At 34.1% G+C, this 17,560-nt stretch overlaps 1 protein-coding gene across 1 annotated transcript in view; it reads right to left on the bottom strand.

The window, feature by feature from the left end:
- The window catches only part of LOC114326855 (alpha-N-acetylgalactosaminidase), a 362,570-nt gene that overhangs the window by 268,305 nt on the left and 76,705 nt on the right, over positions 1-17,560 (bottom strand). Inside the window, exon 2 of the mRNA XM_028275311.2 lies at positions 1,396-1,584. Coding sequence (XP_028131112.1) covers positions 1,396-1,559 — 164 coding nt within the window. The 5' untranslated portion in view covers positions 1,560-1,584. The remainder of the gene's footprint in view (positions 1-1,395; positions 1,585-17,560) is intronic.

Below are 17,560 nucleotides of genomic sequence, written 5' to 3'. Positions count from 1 at the left end.
AAGGTTTTGACAAGTGTTCCGGAACTGAGAGATGAATTGTTAATGTTCTTAAAATATGCAAAATCTAAATATGCTTTCGGTTTTTCTGACCCTATTGGCTCTTGAAATTAGCATTTTGGCAGATCTTTTTAGCCACCTTAACAAGTTGAACAAGAACCTTCAAGGAAGAGAAGATAATATTTTAACACCTAAAGATAAAGTAAAAGCATTTCACACAAAACTTCGTTTGTGGTCAACCTCTCTGCAAAACAAAATGTTTGAGTCTTTTCCATGTGTTCAGAAGATTGATGAAGATAATGCAACAGACCAAAGTTTTGCAGTATCGGCTCACATTATTTGCATTATACAGAGCTTGCATAATTTACAAGAGCAACTTTTGACATACTTTCCAGAGTTGCACTCTGAAGCTGACAATAGGCGTAGATGGATTCTACCCTATTGTCAGGGTATCTGACACCTTCAAACCCTTTGATGGACACATCAATAGATCTCACTGATGTCAACAAAAAATGAAAGAATGTCTTCTAGATTTAGCTGCTGATGGTATGCTTAAAATGGAATTTTATTCGCAAGGTGCCGACGTATTTTGGATAAAATAAAACGCCAATACCCGGAGCTTGCAAGGGAAGATCTTAAATTATTAGTGCAATTCGCCACTTCATACTTGTGTGAACTGACATTTTCGTCAATGGTAGACATTAGAACTAAAAATAGAAATAGACTGCAATTAGAAAATGATTTGATTAGTAACCTTTCAAAAATAGTACCACAATGTGATAAAATTTTGAAAAACAAACAAGCACGTCCTTCCCACTAAAATTGTGTTTAAGAACCTCAACTTTTTCTTTCAGTCGACGACCCCCCGAGTAAGCCTTCGCGACCTCCCTGGGGGTCGCGACCGACAGATTGAAAAACACTGTTCCAGAGGATTCAAAAAATGAAAGGTAAAAAAAGGGAGAAAGGCGCATAACGCCACCCCTATATGTATAAGCGGCATCACCGCGGTAAGACTTCTCGGATGCCCCATTTCCCAGGTAATCCAAGATCAAAAAACAAGTAAAGTCTTCCCAACGTTATTTCTGCAATTGGGGAGGGGTACGATGATAGCTTAGGGGGTCAGGGAGGTACCGTCTCCTTGGGGTGTGACCTCTTTGATCTTCGGACAATATTATTCCGGGAATCGCCTGCCCCCTGGAGCTGGGATTTATTTTTGTTGTGTGTGTGTGTATGTTATACCGGCAATCGCACGGTGAATGACTGTCACAATAGTCAAACAGATTGGCGAGTTGGGAGAAACATTCTTATGATACATTCCACTAATAATTCGAAATTAAATACCTAATCCCATAATTAATATAGAAACTTATGCCGGTAAATATCAATTAGAAAACTTACCTAATACAGTTTTCAGGATCATTTTTACAATCTGTATTGCATCGGAACCGCTCCCAAGCCAACCATCCCATTGGTGGAGTTCTGGCGAGACCATTTTCTAGGGGAGTAACATCAATTCCTAAGTAAAACACCACTACCGCTAAGACGAACCATATTTTGTACATTTCACTTTGGGTTGTCAGGTATATCCTGAAAATAAAAAGTAGGTTATAAGTCAAAATGAAACGATGTCAAAAATGATCATGTCAAAATGACATGAAACGTAATACAATGATGAGCGCGCTAATAACCGGCAAAATAGCATAAAAGATGGAAAACGTATTAAGTTTTGAGATAAAAAGAAATAAAACTAGTTGAGCTGGGAAAGTTAGCGATATTAACCTATTAATTTACATCATATTGATTGCTTCCCACCTTTAGACGTATCGGACGAGTTTGGCAAATACCACTGTCACAGTGACAGTTTTAGTTGACATACTCCTCTGATACGTGTAAAGTTGGGAAACAATCCATATAATGTAAATAAAAAGGTTACTATCGCTAAATTTCCCAGCTCGACTAGTTTCATTTCATTTTATCTCACAACCTAACAGGTTTTCCATCTTTTGTGCTATTTTACCGGTTATTAGCGCGCTCATCACTGTATATCAAATACATTATCATTTAAATGTCTACAAATGCTAGATACAGTAGTATACAGAGTAGGAAAAAGAAAATAGTCCAGCTCGATATTTGGCAGTAGTTATTAGATTTTAAGGAAATGCCGAAAGAGGTCGATTTTTATTTTTATATTGCAATTCTTTGGAATATATTTTTTGGAAAGGCTATTCAATTCTCTATTCAGTAATATAAACATTTACATAATTATTTATACAGAGTGTCCAAAAAAAATTTTTCATTAAATTATTTGACAAAGAAAAGAAAAGAAGAATGTACCTATTTAATTTATTTAATTCAAAATACATTTTACTGTTACCCGAAAACAGAAAAAAATGTTTATTTCACAAATAAACATTGCTTTTAGGTTAAGTTCAATGTTCAAACCAGCTCCCGTCGGCCACCTGCCTCTTGGAAGTTTGAACATTTAATTTAAGCGAAAAGCAATTATTTGTGAAATAAACATATTTTTCTGATTTGTGACAGCAGTAAAATGTATTTGAAATTAAATTAATTAAGTACATAAATTCTTCTTTTTTTTGTCAAATAATTTAATTTAATAAATTTTTTTGGCCACCCAGTATAAATTATGATAGTATTGTTTATATTACTGAATATAGAATTGAACACCCCTTCAAATGACCTAACACACGACCCCTATTCCTATTTAAGAAAATTATGGATTACGTCATCACGCCCAGATGGATGACGTCACTAGTATGAAATATATATAAAAAAATTGTAATTTAAAAATAAAAATCGACCTGTTTCGACATTTCCTTAAAATTTAATAACTACTGCCAAATATCGAGGTGGACTCTTTTTTTGGCCCACCCTGTATGTTATATCTTCACGTTTTTGTATTAATAATGAATTTGAAATGAATCGACGCATGATGAAAAATAAAGAATATGTTGATATACAGCTGACAAAAAATTAAGGCATTTACAAAGAGAAAATAAATAGCGTCAGCAACAATATTAAAGAAGGTAGCAATAGACGTAGTAAAAAAGGACAAAATGAAGAGTACCGAAACGTATAAAGAACTTGGATACAATGAAATTAATAAGGCAAAAAATAAAATAAAAAATTAGAAGCGAAAACAGAAGATGATATGAAAAGAGGTAGCAATAGGAAATGTCCGAAAGAAAAACTAGGGAGAGACCGAAATTAATAAAATAATATATGGGAAGAAAGTAGAAGAAAACACTGAAGATAAAGAAGAAGATCTTCAACATAATCGGCAGACCAAACAAACACTCTGGGGGGAAAATACCTACATGGAGCCGTCCATATGGCACAGTAGAGACGGCTCAATGAATGAGGAGGTATGATTTTTATGTATATTAGCTTATATTATGTTCAATATTGGATGAAGCTGGCATATATTGATATCATAACGCTAATTTAAAATCTCATTTCGAGATAATAAATTATCGCAACAGAAATAAGAGTTGACACAAACAAAAACAAATGAGGAACTAAGAACATCCTAATATACAGCTGGTTCCTAAAAAAAACTGATACGACTCTTAGTAAGATTTGATCATTTTGAGCAGTGTATGATTGGTCTGACATTATATTATATTTATTATGACAGAACAATAATAAAATAAACAAACAAATAGCCATTTTTTGAGGTTGAAGTTATCTGACAAATTTTAAGATTTGGCAGTTACAGTGACAGTATGTAAATAATAAGTATTTATCCTTCAAAATATAATAAATTAAATATAATTAAACTCATATTCATTGTATCACACCTCATCAAAAGCTTTTTACAAGAACATAGTCAGCGATTTTGATATATAAGACATAGAGCCAGACTACATTAAGATCGCCTATAAATCGTGCTGGTAATTGCCTTGCAGCGAGACCAAAAACAAAAAGAAGAAGAAGAAGAAAGTACACTGCTCAATTTTCTACAAAATACACTTCAAGAGTCGTATCAGTTTTTTTTTGGAACTAGCTGTACATTAATAGTTATAGTGAGGAAAACTAAACGGAATTGAGGACGAAACAAAGATATCAGCCAAAAATGTAAAGTTCAAGATGGAGTTAGATGGAGAGAAATCGAAGAATAAATTAAAATGAACATGTAACGAGACTAAGATATAATTTCAAATATTGTAAGAGATGGGAAACCAAACCAAAGCTGGCTTCAAGAAAGATCACTAAAGACATGGCAAGACAACTGGTCTTCGGAATTACAAATTATGACTAAATATTACCAAGTAAACACAGGTTATATACCTAATATCGCCGGTCCCGAATAAGAATGACGTAACTGCAAATTTGGTCAATTCCTGTTTATTGCGTAATTAACTTCTAAAATACTGTATACAGACGATACAAAAGCGACAGAACTGTAACTATGTGCTGAACCACCACTGGGTAGTTGCGTCGTTATTGAAATACGCACAATTTTAGACCTTGTTTCAGATGAAGAATGACGCAACTCTACATAGGGTTGAAAATGGGGGAACTAAATTAAGATAATAAAATTCGGACCAATAGAGATGAAAATAAGAGCCATCGCTGTAAGAATAAACGGCATAATAAATATTTAAAATTAGTTTTTTTGTAAAGAAAAATTTTTAGATCAAGAATGACGCAATTGTAGATAGAGTTGAAAAGGGGGGGATTAAATTGAGATAATGAAATTCAAACCAATGGGGATGAAACTAAAAGCCATCATTGTAAGAATAAACGCCATACCGGTCATCCGGACGGTTACAATGTATTTGATCACTATTTTAAATATTTAAAAAATTTTAGATGATGAATTACGCAATTGTAAAAAGGGTTGATATGGGGGGATTAAATTAAGATAATGAAATTCGAACCATTAAGGATAAAAATAAAAGCCATAATTGTAACAATAAACGCCATACCGATGCTCCTGGATAATTACTCCTCACTTAATCCCTATTTTAAATATTTAAAAATCGTTTTTTTATCTCCTGAAAAAGTTGGCTTTTTGCAGTTGCGTCATTCTTATTCCGGACCGGAGGTATATGAAAAAGAAAACGGAGAAATTTTAACACAGATTATATAAATTTGCCAGAAAAAGTGGGCCAGACGTTAAAATATTGTGGAGAAGAAACGACCAACCCAAGTAAATAAAATTAAGAATTGATTGAATTCTGGATTTCATACTAAGCTAGAATATTTTTTATCGCCAACCGTCACTAAACTCATTTAATTGTACTCATTTGCCCTCATTTGCGGCAGTAACCCAGATAGCACAAGTACGTTTTATGGACATCCAATGGACGTACATCTGTGTACATTGGAACGTCCAATGGACGTCCCGCTAAGGTACAAGGACATCCGATGGACGTCCAACGAACGTCCAGAGTTCACAAAATTGGACGTCCATAAAACGTCCGCTACAAACGTACAGTGTACGTTGTTGAAGCTTTCAGTGTACATCTTATGTACATTCAATGTACATCTGATGTACATTCAATGTACGTCTTATGGACATTTTTGTTGGGCACTTTTCAGAAAGCAATCTAGTGTGCATAATTTTTTGAATACATACATAGCAAAAAGCCTTTAGGTATCGGAAATAGTTCTTATAATACGAAACTTATACTTTAAAATATTACACAAAATACCTTTTTTATTTCTCTTTATTATAACTTTATTATGTATACTTTATTATAGGAACTTCATTAATGCACGACTGCACTTGCACGATAAACAGCAAACACAAAGATATCACAGGATATATTATATTGTATGTAATAACTTAATAAAGACAAAATTCAGATAATGGCGCCCTATGAAGCATGCACATCAAAAGAGGTTTATTTCTGTTCTGTTCCTTCTTCCTTCCAAACATTATTTCTTAGAATTTTAGATTCAGTACGGTTGTATATTGCAAGCGGGTTTGCCATTCTGTGAATTATCATAAATAAATCCTCCTTCAATATTCCACAACAATTAACAGCGATAATCCCCTAAAAGTACCTGCCTAATACTACCTTTTACGACCGATAGCGTGAAGAGCGACAACGTTGTCAAGAAGTTTCTCATTTAGTTTGGCGGGAAATTTAATAGTTACAAAATGCACATTTAAGATTTAGATTGGTAGTGTCTAATTATTGTAAGTTCTATAATTACCGATGCGCGATGTAGCTCCGTTATTCTGAAAAAGTTTACCATCGTTTTATCATCATCTAATATTATATAGGTTTAATTAAAATAATTTTAGTGGTTTAGTGTTTTAATCCAATGATGAGAAAATATGTGACTACATTTATTAGAAGCTTCTTGTATTCTACTAATAATATTGCTTTGATTAAAACAAGAAGCTATATATAATTACTCATAATAATAGTCGCGTTTTGTGTAAAATCTCCATGGACCACAAATGGATGTCCAATGTACGTTGAAATCAAACGTCCAATGGACGTCGCGTAATGGACATACATAGTACGTCCAGTTTTGGTCCATGGACGTTTGGACTTTAAATGTACGTTATATGGACGTCCATCGGACGTTGTGTGCTATATGGGAAAGTAACACTTTATTGCACTGAAAGGAGAATTTTACTTTACCTGCCGCGATTATTAATCAAATTAACTGAGATTAAATATAAGTGGTCGATCTCAGTAATCGATTCTTTATCTGAGTGAATATAAAATTTATTTATGTACTTTAATTATTAAAATATTGTACAAAATTAATGTTATTATTAATTAAATTTATGTCAAAAAGTGAAATTCTGTAGTATTTTGCAATTATATTCATACAAAATGAATCACAACTTACAGACTTAGTAATAAGGTATTCAATATTGATAACTATCGATTTAACATAGAAAAGGGTCATCATGCAAAAGTCATCTGTCATTACTGTCATTACTGTCATTTCGTCTAAAATTGAAAAATTTCTTAAATTGTAAGTAAGTGTTAATGTTTTTTATGATTGACGATAAAATTTTGTGTGCATCACGTCAGTAAAGACTCTTTATCGAAATCGTCTGTTACGCGCCTCGCTCGCTTTGCTCCCTCTGCTCGTAATATCAGACTCATTCGTCTTTATCGTCTTATTCGTCAATATCAGAGTCACTTTGGTGACTTGGTACATAAATAACTATTGTACATTATACAGGGTAGGCCAAAGAAAACAGTCCACCTCGATATTTGGCAGTAGTTATTAGATTTTGAGGAAATGCCGAAACAGGTCGAGTTTTATTCTTAAATTAAAATTTTGTGATAGTTTTATACTAGTGACGTCATCCATCTAGGCTTGATGACGTAATCGATGACTTTTTTTAAAGGGATACGGGTCTTGTGGTAGCTCATTTGAAAGAGTGATCAATTCTCTATTCAGTAATATAAAAATTAATATCATTATTTATACAGCTTCCAGTATAAACCGGCTAGAATATCCTTTCAAATTAATGAGCTACCACACGACCCCTATTATCATTTCAAAAAATCGTCGATTACGTCCTCACGTACAGATGGATGACGTCACTAGTATGAAATATATGCCAAAAAATTGCAATATAAAAATAAAAATCAACCTGTTTCGGCATTTACTTAAAATCTAATAACTACATACTGCCAAGTATCGAGGTGGACTGTTTTCTTTGGCCCACCCTGTATATTAATAACCCTATTTAACAATGTACTCTTTAAAAATTATTTTGTTTTCAACCCGAAGAATAAATGTCATAAATTTTTACGTTGAACCTAGTAACTAAGCCCTCGTAGCTTGTTTTTTTATTCTTTCACTATTCTGAGCAATCCTCAGAACTTCCTATATGTGCAGAATAAGCATAGTCATGGATTTCCATTGTGCATGTAAATACAAAAACAGATACAGTGTCTATTAGGATTACTTTCACTAGGTAGTTGTTTTTATTGTAACAATCTTTAAGATATTTAAAGAGCCATTAGATCCAAGGTTATGTGAATGAAAAGCTTAACCGGTACTTGCTTCTTAATACATTATATAATGCGGACAAGACAGATTTCAAAATAATTAGTATACAACAAATTACTATTCCCCAAACTAAGTTGTTATGTATCTCTTTGTCCCTACAGAATTGTCCTAGATTACATTTGAGTTCTTTTGCTTAATTATTGTGCAAATTTATTGGAAGATTCTGAACAACTCATTGGAACAACTTTCTCCAATCTCCTTAATTCTGAAGAATATTAATTGGACTAATTTGTCACAACATACGTGTGTGTTTGTACTTGGCTGTGTGTCTAATTGATTATGAACCTTCCGGTCTATATGACTATGTGTCATCAGCCAGTCACAACTTTAATAAACGATATAATTCATATCACCATTTTTCTCCTTAATCGAAAGGCCACACGGACGATAATTATTTACGGCGCCGTAAAAGCAGTAAATCTGACGAGGCATTAGTTGACTAACTCCTATTTCATCTACAATTAGTTAGTCAATCTCGTCAGGTTTACTGCTCTTACGGCAGTTATCAAAACAATAAAGTTAGAATATCTCGGACTATGCAGAGAAAGAATGGTACGGATGTATATCAAATGAACTTTTCAGAGCAGCCGTCTCAAGTCCGAATAGCTATAATGTTTGCCGACCTCAACGTTGTACAACCTTTTGGAAAACAAAGGACAAACTTTTAAGCCCGCACAAATGGGTACCCTCCACGGGCGCCCATATAAAAATTTTCAGGGGGGGGGGCAGACGTGAAGATGTTGCTCATTATATTTTTTATGCTTTGGATAACCATATATAGTATACAGCACCTGAAAAGCTAGGGGGGGGCCACGGCCCCCCCCTGCCCATGGGTATGGGCGCCCATGGTACCCTCCGTTAAGATAGGCAAAATGCCCCCACTCCCAGAATTCAATTTTTTTCATTATTTGCGTTATATGCAATTAAAAAATGAGATTACGCGATTACTCCCCCCACAGCCAAACACGTAGATTTTTAGATTTAATTTTTTTTAGTTGGATTACAACTGATTTAAAAATTTAAAAAAATTCACACGTGTAGCTGAGGCTTTAAAAAACATGTCCTATTTTTATGAACCCGTAGGCCAAGTGTACATAACCTCAATTTTTTTTTAATATTTTAAAACTTATAAATTTTTTTTTGGAGATGGCTGCAGGTCCAATTTTGCATTTTGTGTATTTTATCAAAAAATATCTCTCTGATTTTTTTCATATTTTTCCGTCAACTGCGCCATCTTGAAAAATCCGGAAAAATGTTTTTTAATGGGTTTTTAGGGATTTTCTCCATTTTATAGACTTCAAAATAGATCAACTTAAGGTTTCTTTAATAGATTATATATAATTTAATATAATTCAGTATTTTAAGATATTCAAAAATTGGGCATAACACCTTTAAACCCCCCAAAATCATGTTTTTTCAAGTTATGTAAGTGTTTTTGCGGGTTTAATGATTTTTTTAGATCGATACAGCCTTAATATTTTTTTTTTCATTTTTTTACGTTATGTGTGATTAAAAAATAAGGCTCATCGCATTTTTAGCCCACTATTCCCTCATCCTGCCCCACAAAAACGTCAATTTTTCATTTTTTTTTGTTTAGTTAAATTGCAATTAATTTAAAAATTTTATGAGGCTTCTACAAAACAGGTCTATTTTTTTTAACCCGTAGGTCGAGTGTACCTATGACATCAAAATTCCTTTTATCTACGACTGATACATAATATATGTATTATACTTGTGGTGTTTGCAATATAATGCCATATAATAATCCCTTAGGGATTAATAATGCGGGATTAATAGCTATTAATCCCTCTGGCACAACAATCACAAAATTCACCACGGAAACAAAATAATCAACCTCAAAAAGTGTCACTGTCAAACGAATAGTATATTTGACAGTTTGTGTTGAGATGGACGAAAATGAAGAATCTTTTAATTGTACACCACCAGAAATTGTAGAACTAGCTACAGCAACAGCATCTACCTTAATACCTGAAACATCGAAATCCATTTATAATAAAACGTACGCAACCTTCAACGAATGGCGTGTTCGAAACAACATTGTTATCGCAGATCATCTGCCACTCTGTATATTGATGGAGGAGGCGATGTAACTGAATTAAAGCGTCATGGGGGCTGGAAGTCAACACAGGTAGCTGAAGGATACATTGATCAGTCTATGAGAAACAAGGCAACTACAGCAGATACTATCGCTAAAGAGATAAACAGTAATGTACCATCTTCTTGTTCTACAGCAATCGAGATCCCAAATATTTGTATTAAAAACTCTACTAAAGTTAATGATGATTCTCAACCAAATCAGTTTATTAATTGTACTATTACTAATTTTAATGTTTTTAACAAATAAAGTTGTTCATTAAAAATCTTAAATTAATTAATTTGTCGTAGATAAAGTAGAGTATACTACTCGCAATAATGGCTCTCATTCCCTCGGAATGTTACTCCCTCGCCGCTAACGCGGCTCGTTTCGTAAATATTCCTCGGGAATAATAGCCATCATTATTGACTCGTGGTATAATCTACTATTATATGACCTCAAAATTCCTTTTTTATTTTTTAAAACGTATTTTTGACTTCTAATCGATATTTTTTTAAAACGTCCAATGAATGGTACATCTCACTCGCGGACGGCCGCCTCAATACCTGCTTAATTAATTATTAAAAAATAATAGCTTATTAATACAATAATGACAAAAATTTATTCAGGCTCTTCTAGGGGGGGGGGGCTAAACTTTACTTTAATCACTTTCTGATTTCATAATAATAATTTTTAATCGAGTTATTAAGCCTTGCAATGGCCATTTTCGCGTTTTTCAAATTTTAAATGGCGTATAATGCGACAACAGTAAATTTTAGAGAAAAATCACAAGAGACCTTTTTTGCTCAGATTGATTGATTTTGATTTGATTTGATTTAATTTGATTGATTGGAAAATTGATTTTTTAAATTTGTTTAAAAAATTATTTAAACAATTTTCCGACCGCGGTACTGCCTGGCAACTTGTGGATTTGTTATAAGGACCTGTTGTTGAGTAAGTTTGTGCAAAAAAAATAACTCTGAATAATTTACCAAACGGGGGCGAGCATATTATAGCCTGGACTATACTTTGTTTCAGACTGCGTGGATTAATCCTAAAGCCAAAAGATAGAAAAAGCTTGCCAGTAACCTTATATTATGTAAACATTTCCTTTTTATAGTGTTCTATGTGGCAGTAAACTTGAAGCAAAATGATATTATAGGTAGAGATATATAGGTCTGGATCCCGCGTATGAAAAAAAAGTTGATTAATAGCAAGCTGAAAATTTGTTAATAGCTTAAGGGTGTCTAGTCGGATGAACTTTGATATATGGCAACACTGGAACAGGGGCAGTTTTAATTGTGGAACAGGTTAAAAATTTGGAACGGTCACACCACGAAAACGGCACATTTATTTTGTCCGACAGAACAGACTTAAACTTTTCGAACAGAGATTAAACTCTCATGCAAAAATCAGACTGCTATTTATCACCAAATGGGCGTTTTAATGAGTGGAACATGTAGAATATGTCAAATGACAGGAATTATGACAAGTGATAAATAGCAGTCTGATTTTTGCATGAGAGTTTAATCTCTGTTCGGAGAGTTTAAGTCTGTTCTGTCGGACAAAATAAATGTGCCGTTTTCGTGGTGTGACCGTTCCAAATTTTTAACCTGTTCCACAATTAAAACTGCCCCTGTTCCAGTGTTCCCATATATCAAAGTTTATCCGACTAGACACCCTTAAGCTATTAACAAATTTTCAGCTTGCTATTAATCAACTTTTTTTTCATACGCAGGATCCAGACCTAATAGGTTATGTAGATGGTACAAGCACATGTTTGAATAATTAGAATATGAATAGTGTAAGGTAATATTAGGGTGCCTACTAAATACAAACTAATGAACAAGAACAAAGTGTTTTTATTCACAAAACGACAAGAAGTATGATATATTAAAATGTATTTTTCTTAAATTGATTATTCTGTTTTATTTTTGGTTTTTGTATCCTACCCAAAAAATATCAAAATGACATAGAAAACCTTTACTTTATATAAAAATATTGCTAAAATTTGAAATTAATTTCTTAAATGTAGTTTACTTGAGGACAAACTAAGCAACAGATATAGTGAGAAAAAAAATTAAAACGAAAAAATTATGTTTTAGTGGGCAGGTTGAGGGTACCAAAAAAAAGTTTATTAATAGCAAGCTGAAAATTTGTTAAGAGTTTAACGGTATCTAATTGGACAAACTTTGATGTAGGTATGGGAACACTGGAACAGGGAAAGTTTTAACTGTGAAACGTAATTTTAATTGTGGAACGTGTCATCCTGACAAGTTTATGATTGTCAAAACTAGCAGGTTGTTTTTAAGTTTATTCAATAGCAAACTTTATATTATAATACCTATATATGAAAAAATGTTTGTCCGACAAATATGTTGAGCATTTTAATAAGTCCGATACGTAGAACATGTCAAATGACAGGAATTATATTGGTGGTATTTAGAGTTTAACGAAATGCTAACAAATCAATTGGAAGTTCTGTCCAACAAAATACATGGGACGTTTTCGTAATCTGACGTTCGAAACTTGTAACCTGCTCAACAATTAAAACTTTCTCTCTTTCAGTGTTCCCGTACATCAAAGTGTGTCCGACTAGACACCGTTGAGCTATTAAAAAATTTTCAGTTTGCTATTAATAAACTTGTTTTTGATACACGGGATTCAGGCCTGTATGAGTAACCGCTCAAACACCTTTAAAATATTTGAAAAAACATAGTTTTTGGGGGGTTTAGAGGTGTTTTGCACAATTTTTGAATATCCCTAAAAACTCAATTATTTCAAATTATACGTAACCTATAAACAACCTCGAGTTAGTCTATTTTATCTAATCTATGAGTAAGTAAGTAAAATGGAGAAAATCCCTAAATATAAAATGGAGAATTTTATATAAAATGGAGAAAATCCCTAAAACCCACCGAATAAACCAGTTTTGCGTATTTTTGGAAATGGCGCACCTTACGGAAAAATCTAAAAAAAAGTCAGAAATATAGTTTTTCATTAAATACACAAAACAAAACAAAATTAGACATGCAGCCATCACCAAAAAAAGTTATACGTACATATTAAAAAAACAAAAAAAAATTGAGGTTATATACACTCGACCTTCGGGTCCATAAAAATAGATGTTTTGTAAAAGCCTCAGCTGTGCGTGTGAATTTTTTGTCATTTATAATTTAATTGCAAACCAACTTAAAAAAAGTAAAATCGAATATTTGACGTTTTTTGGCTGTGTGGAAGGGGAAAGGGGTGTTGGGCTAAAATTACGGTGAGTCTTAATTTTTTAATCACATAGAATGTAAAAAAAAATATTAAGGCTGTATCGATCTCAAAAAATATCATTAAACCCGCAAAAACACTTACATAACTAGAAAAAACATGATCTTGGGGGGGTTTAAAGGTGTTTTGCCCAATTTTTGAATATCTTAAAATACTCATTTATTTCAAATTATATATAATCTATTAAAAAAACCTTGAGTTGATCTATTTTGAAGTCTATAAAATGGAGAAAATCCCCAAAAACGCCCTAAAAAAACAGTTTTCCGGATTTTTCAAGATGGCGCATTTGACGAAAAAATCGGAAAAAAATCAGGGAGATAGTTTTTGATAAAATACACAAAATTCAAAAAAAAATTGGACCTGCAGCCATCTCTAAAAAAAAGTTTTAAAAAATTTAAAAAAAAAATTGAGGTTATGTACACTAGGCCTACAGTCCATAAAAAATGGACATGTTTTGTAAAAGCCTCAGCTACACGTATGAATTTTTTTAAAGTTTTAAATCAATTGCAACCCAACTAAAAAAAATTAAATCTAAAAATCTACATTTTTGGCAGTGGGGGGAGGGGTAAGGGGGTAGCGAGCTAAAAATCCACGTAATCTCATTTTTTAATTGCATGTAACGTAAAAACCTTTGCCTAAAAAAAACGTAAAAAAATTTTGCCTATCTTAACGTGGGGTACCCTTCTGTAAAATTTGCTGATGGTGTTGGTAGAACAGAACAAGTGCTGACAACTTTAGTTGATGTAAACGTTAGAAATAAAATCGTGCCTGCAAAGTTCATATTTTTCCTGATGCACCTAATAAAGCTCTTCTGGGTATTGGTTTTTTGGCCAGACTCGATGTCTTTATAGAAAGTATTAGTCCCCCGCACTCTTGCAAGGTCTGGGAGCGCCAACGTATCCACTATGTGGAGCAGTTGCGGAAGAGGAACGCAAAAATAGTGGATACGTGCGTTTACACTCCGCGAAGCGAACATTTTATTCGTCTATCATAGCCTTACGATCGGGGTATTTTCAAGTTAACGTCTTGGACCCTGATTAACCTCCTAAGGAACCCAGTCCATTCAAAAAAGTAAATTTAGTATTAACCAAAACGACCACTCTCAATGACAGCAGGTGGAAAGGTCAGACAGCTAAATTTTTAAAAGGGATGGATGAAATTTGTGGAGTTAACACCTCCCACTGCTCTTGGTGTGTTCCATGTATCCGCTATCCATGCTAACCTCAATGACGCTGAAGCTCCAATGCCTGTAGTGCCAAGACGATGTCAAATACGCCCCAGGAAGCAAACTGCATCTTCTGCTGTTCCCTCCTCTAACTATTTCAAAGCCGGTGGGGCGATTGTAACAAATCAAATCCCTATGCAGCGCCCATGCCTATGCAGGGGCTGTGATATGGTATGGTCAACCAGCGACATATGGTATTTAGATTTATGTGCGACATATGTTTGCAGATGCAGATAAAATACAAAAACAGTATTGTTTAGTTAGTTAACGTTGAAATTCTGCAATGAATACACAGATTTATCTACCACCGTAGTTTTCTTGTAAAAAATCCTAAACCCTGCGATTAATTAATTATTAATATTAGGTATACTACATATAATTGGCTTCCCAACGAGTAGCGGTGTTATACTACCTTATTATCTTTCAGATATTGGCTAGTACCATCAGAATTTCCTTCCTGCAGTGTTTATAAAACCATATTCAACTATTACATATAGTTAGTAGGTAATGTCTATTTAATGAATTTATTTATATAACACATGGTCTATTATCATTATTCTTATTTATAGCTTACATAACTACCAGATAATCAAAAATAAAACCAACTGCAAGCCTGCAGTATTTATTTAGTGTACCTAATCATACAGGATGTTCATAATTAACGTTTTTGTTATAATGCACCTACAAGCACAATAGTGCAATATGTGGCTTGCGAAATGGTTTATAATTTAATTTAAAATTCTACCCACTAATATAATGATCCAAGGCCCAAGGAAAGAAGAACCACTAGTAGTTGGCATAGTCGTAGAAATTTTCTATTGGTCGTAACGTGTATGTCAATGGTCATAAAATCCTTTCTCAGACTATTTATTACTTATTTAGCGTATGGCTCAATACATCGAATAAATAAAATAATAATTGTAAAAAACGTAGGTACATAATTACATAATGGAGCTAATGTAAGCTCATATAAAAACGAACATAGACAAAATACAGATAAAATATAAGATAATACAAACAGATAAGATTATATCTTTAAGTCAAGTTGAATTATCCATTCAAGACCTGCAGGCGTAGTTTTGAAAAAGTCTTTTGGGTCCCCTCGGTATGCCCTCAATTCACATGTCTCCACTATGTGTTGGATGGTTTGATCTGGAGCAGCACAGTCGCAGCTGGAGGTAGGCTGTTTTCCCCATTTATGTAGGTTGTGTCCGCATACTGCATGTCCCGTTCTAATTCGGTTTAGGCTCTTCCATACGTTTCGTGGCTGGTCGAAGCCATCAGGCTTTTGGACTGGGTCAATAAGGTTGGATACTTCAGGTGAGGCTTCCTCAGACCACAGCGTGCGCGATCTGGAGGTAACATTGAAGTCATCTGCTGTTAGCTGTTGGGCTGTTCTTATGGGTGGCTTTCTGGATGGGAGTCGGTTTGCTGCTAAACTCGGGATGTCTTCATGGATTGGTAGTTGCAAGTTGCTATTTACTTTCGAATACACCGTTATCAAGGCCTTTTGTCTTCGTAGAATAGGCGGAGGTATATGGCTAAGGGTGGTAAGCCAATATAGTGGAGTAGTCCTGATGCAGCCGCTAATCATTATCATTGCTATATTAAGCTGCGTATCAACTATCTTCACATGACGACTATTTAGCCAGACCGGTGCACAGTACTCTGCCACAGAGTAGACCAAACTTAGCACAGATGTTCGTAGTGTGTCCGCAGATGCGCCCCAGTTGGTACCACAAAGATTCTGGATAAGGTTATTTCTACTACTTATTTTTTGTGCAGTTATTTGTAGATGTTTTTTAAACGAAAGAGTCCTGTCCAAGGTAACCCCCAGATATTTTGGGTAAGGTTGGTAGGGTAGTGCTACATTTCTCATTTTGACCTCTAATTTTTGGTTTGCCTGTTTGTTATTGAGGTGAAAACAGCTTACCTCAGTTTTATTTAAGTTGGGTATCAGACGCCATTTTGTGAAATTTTCATATAATTTGTTGAGGTCGTTTGTCAGCACGTTTTGAGTAATTTCAAACTGTTTGTGTTGTACAACTATTGCTAGGTCGTCAGCGTAGCCAAGCTATAAGTTGAAAAGCATCGAAGCAAGGACTGATCCTTGGGGTAGTCCATTATTTAATTTCCTCTGTTTGCTTATGTTATTACCGTGGATTACCTGGAAGTATAGATCAGAGAGCATGTTGTTTATTAATTGCAATATTCTTTGGCATGAGATTAGTTTGGTTAGTTTATAGAGGAGTCCCTCCTTCCATACTGTGTCGTAGGCAGCTGTCAAATCCACAAAGACTACAGCCGTCTTTTGTTGCTGATCTGCGCAACTTCCATTAGGTATGAAGATAATAACACTTTTTACAGTAGAGAAAATTTCCTTCGTGGGTTATATTGTATGATTCTAGTTATCACATTTTACGTATATTGGGGATTTATGGGATGCGTATTGTCGCCAGTTCTCTATACCTACTCGGCATTAGATCCTAATAAAAGCCCATGAGGATGAAACAGCTAGAATAAAGCTAAACGGAGTTCCCATTACCAACATTAGATATGCGGATGACACTGTCGTCTTAGCCGAAATATTGAAGATCTTCAGAGACTGGTTAACAGAATAGCGGTATATAGCCAAGAATATGGTCTAACAATGAACATCAAGAAGACAAAATTTATGAGAATATCTAAAACTCAAAAAAATAACTAGAATCTCCTCATAAACGGAACCAATGTCGAACGAGTAGACCAATATGCAAATCTTGGAAGAATGATCAACCCCACAAATGATTACTTCACAACTGCACAAGATATTTAAGTTAGAGCTAAGAGTAGGTTCGTTAGGTGCTATGTTTTCTCGACTCTGTTTTACGGAATGGAAGCTTGGACCTTGAATGCGGCGTCAATGAGAAAACTGGAATCATTCGGGTTGTGGGTATATAGAAGAA

Source organism: Diabrotica virgifera, chromosome 5 (genome assembly GCF_917563875.1).
Source record: "Diabrotica virgifera virgifera chromosome 5, PGI_DIABVI_V3a".
Lineage (NCBI taxonomy): Eukaryota > Metazoa > Arthropoda > Insecta > Coleoptera > Chrysomelidae > Diabrotica > Diabrotica virgifera.
This window is presented reverse-complemented; position numbering and strand designations above follow the sequence as displayed.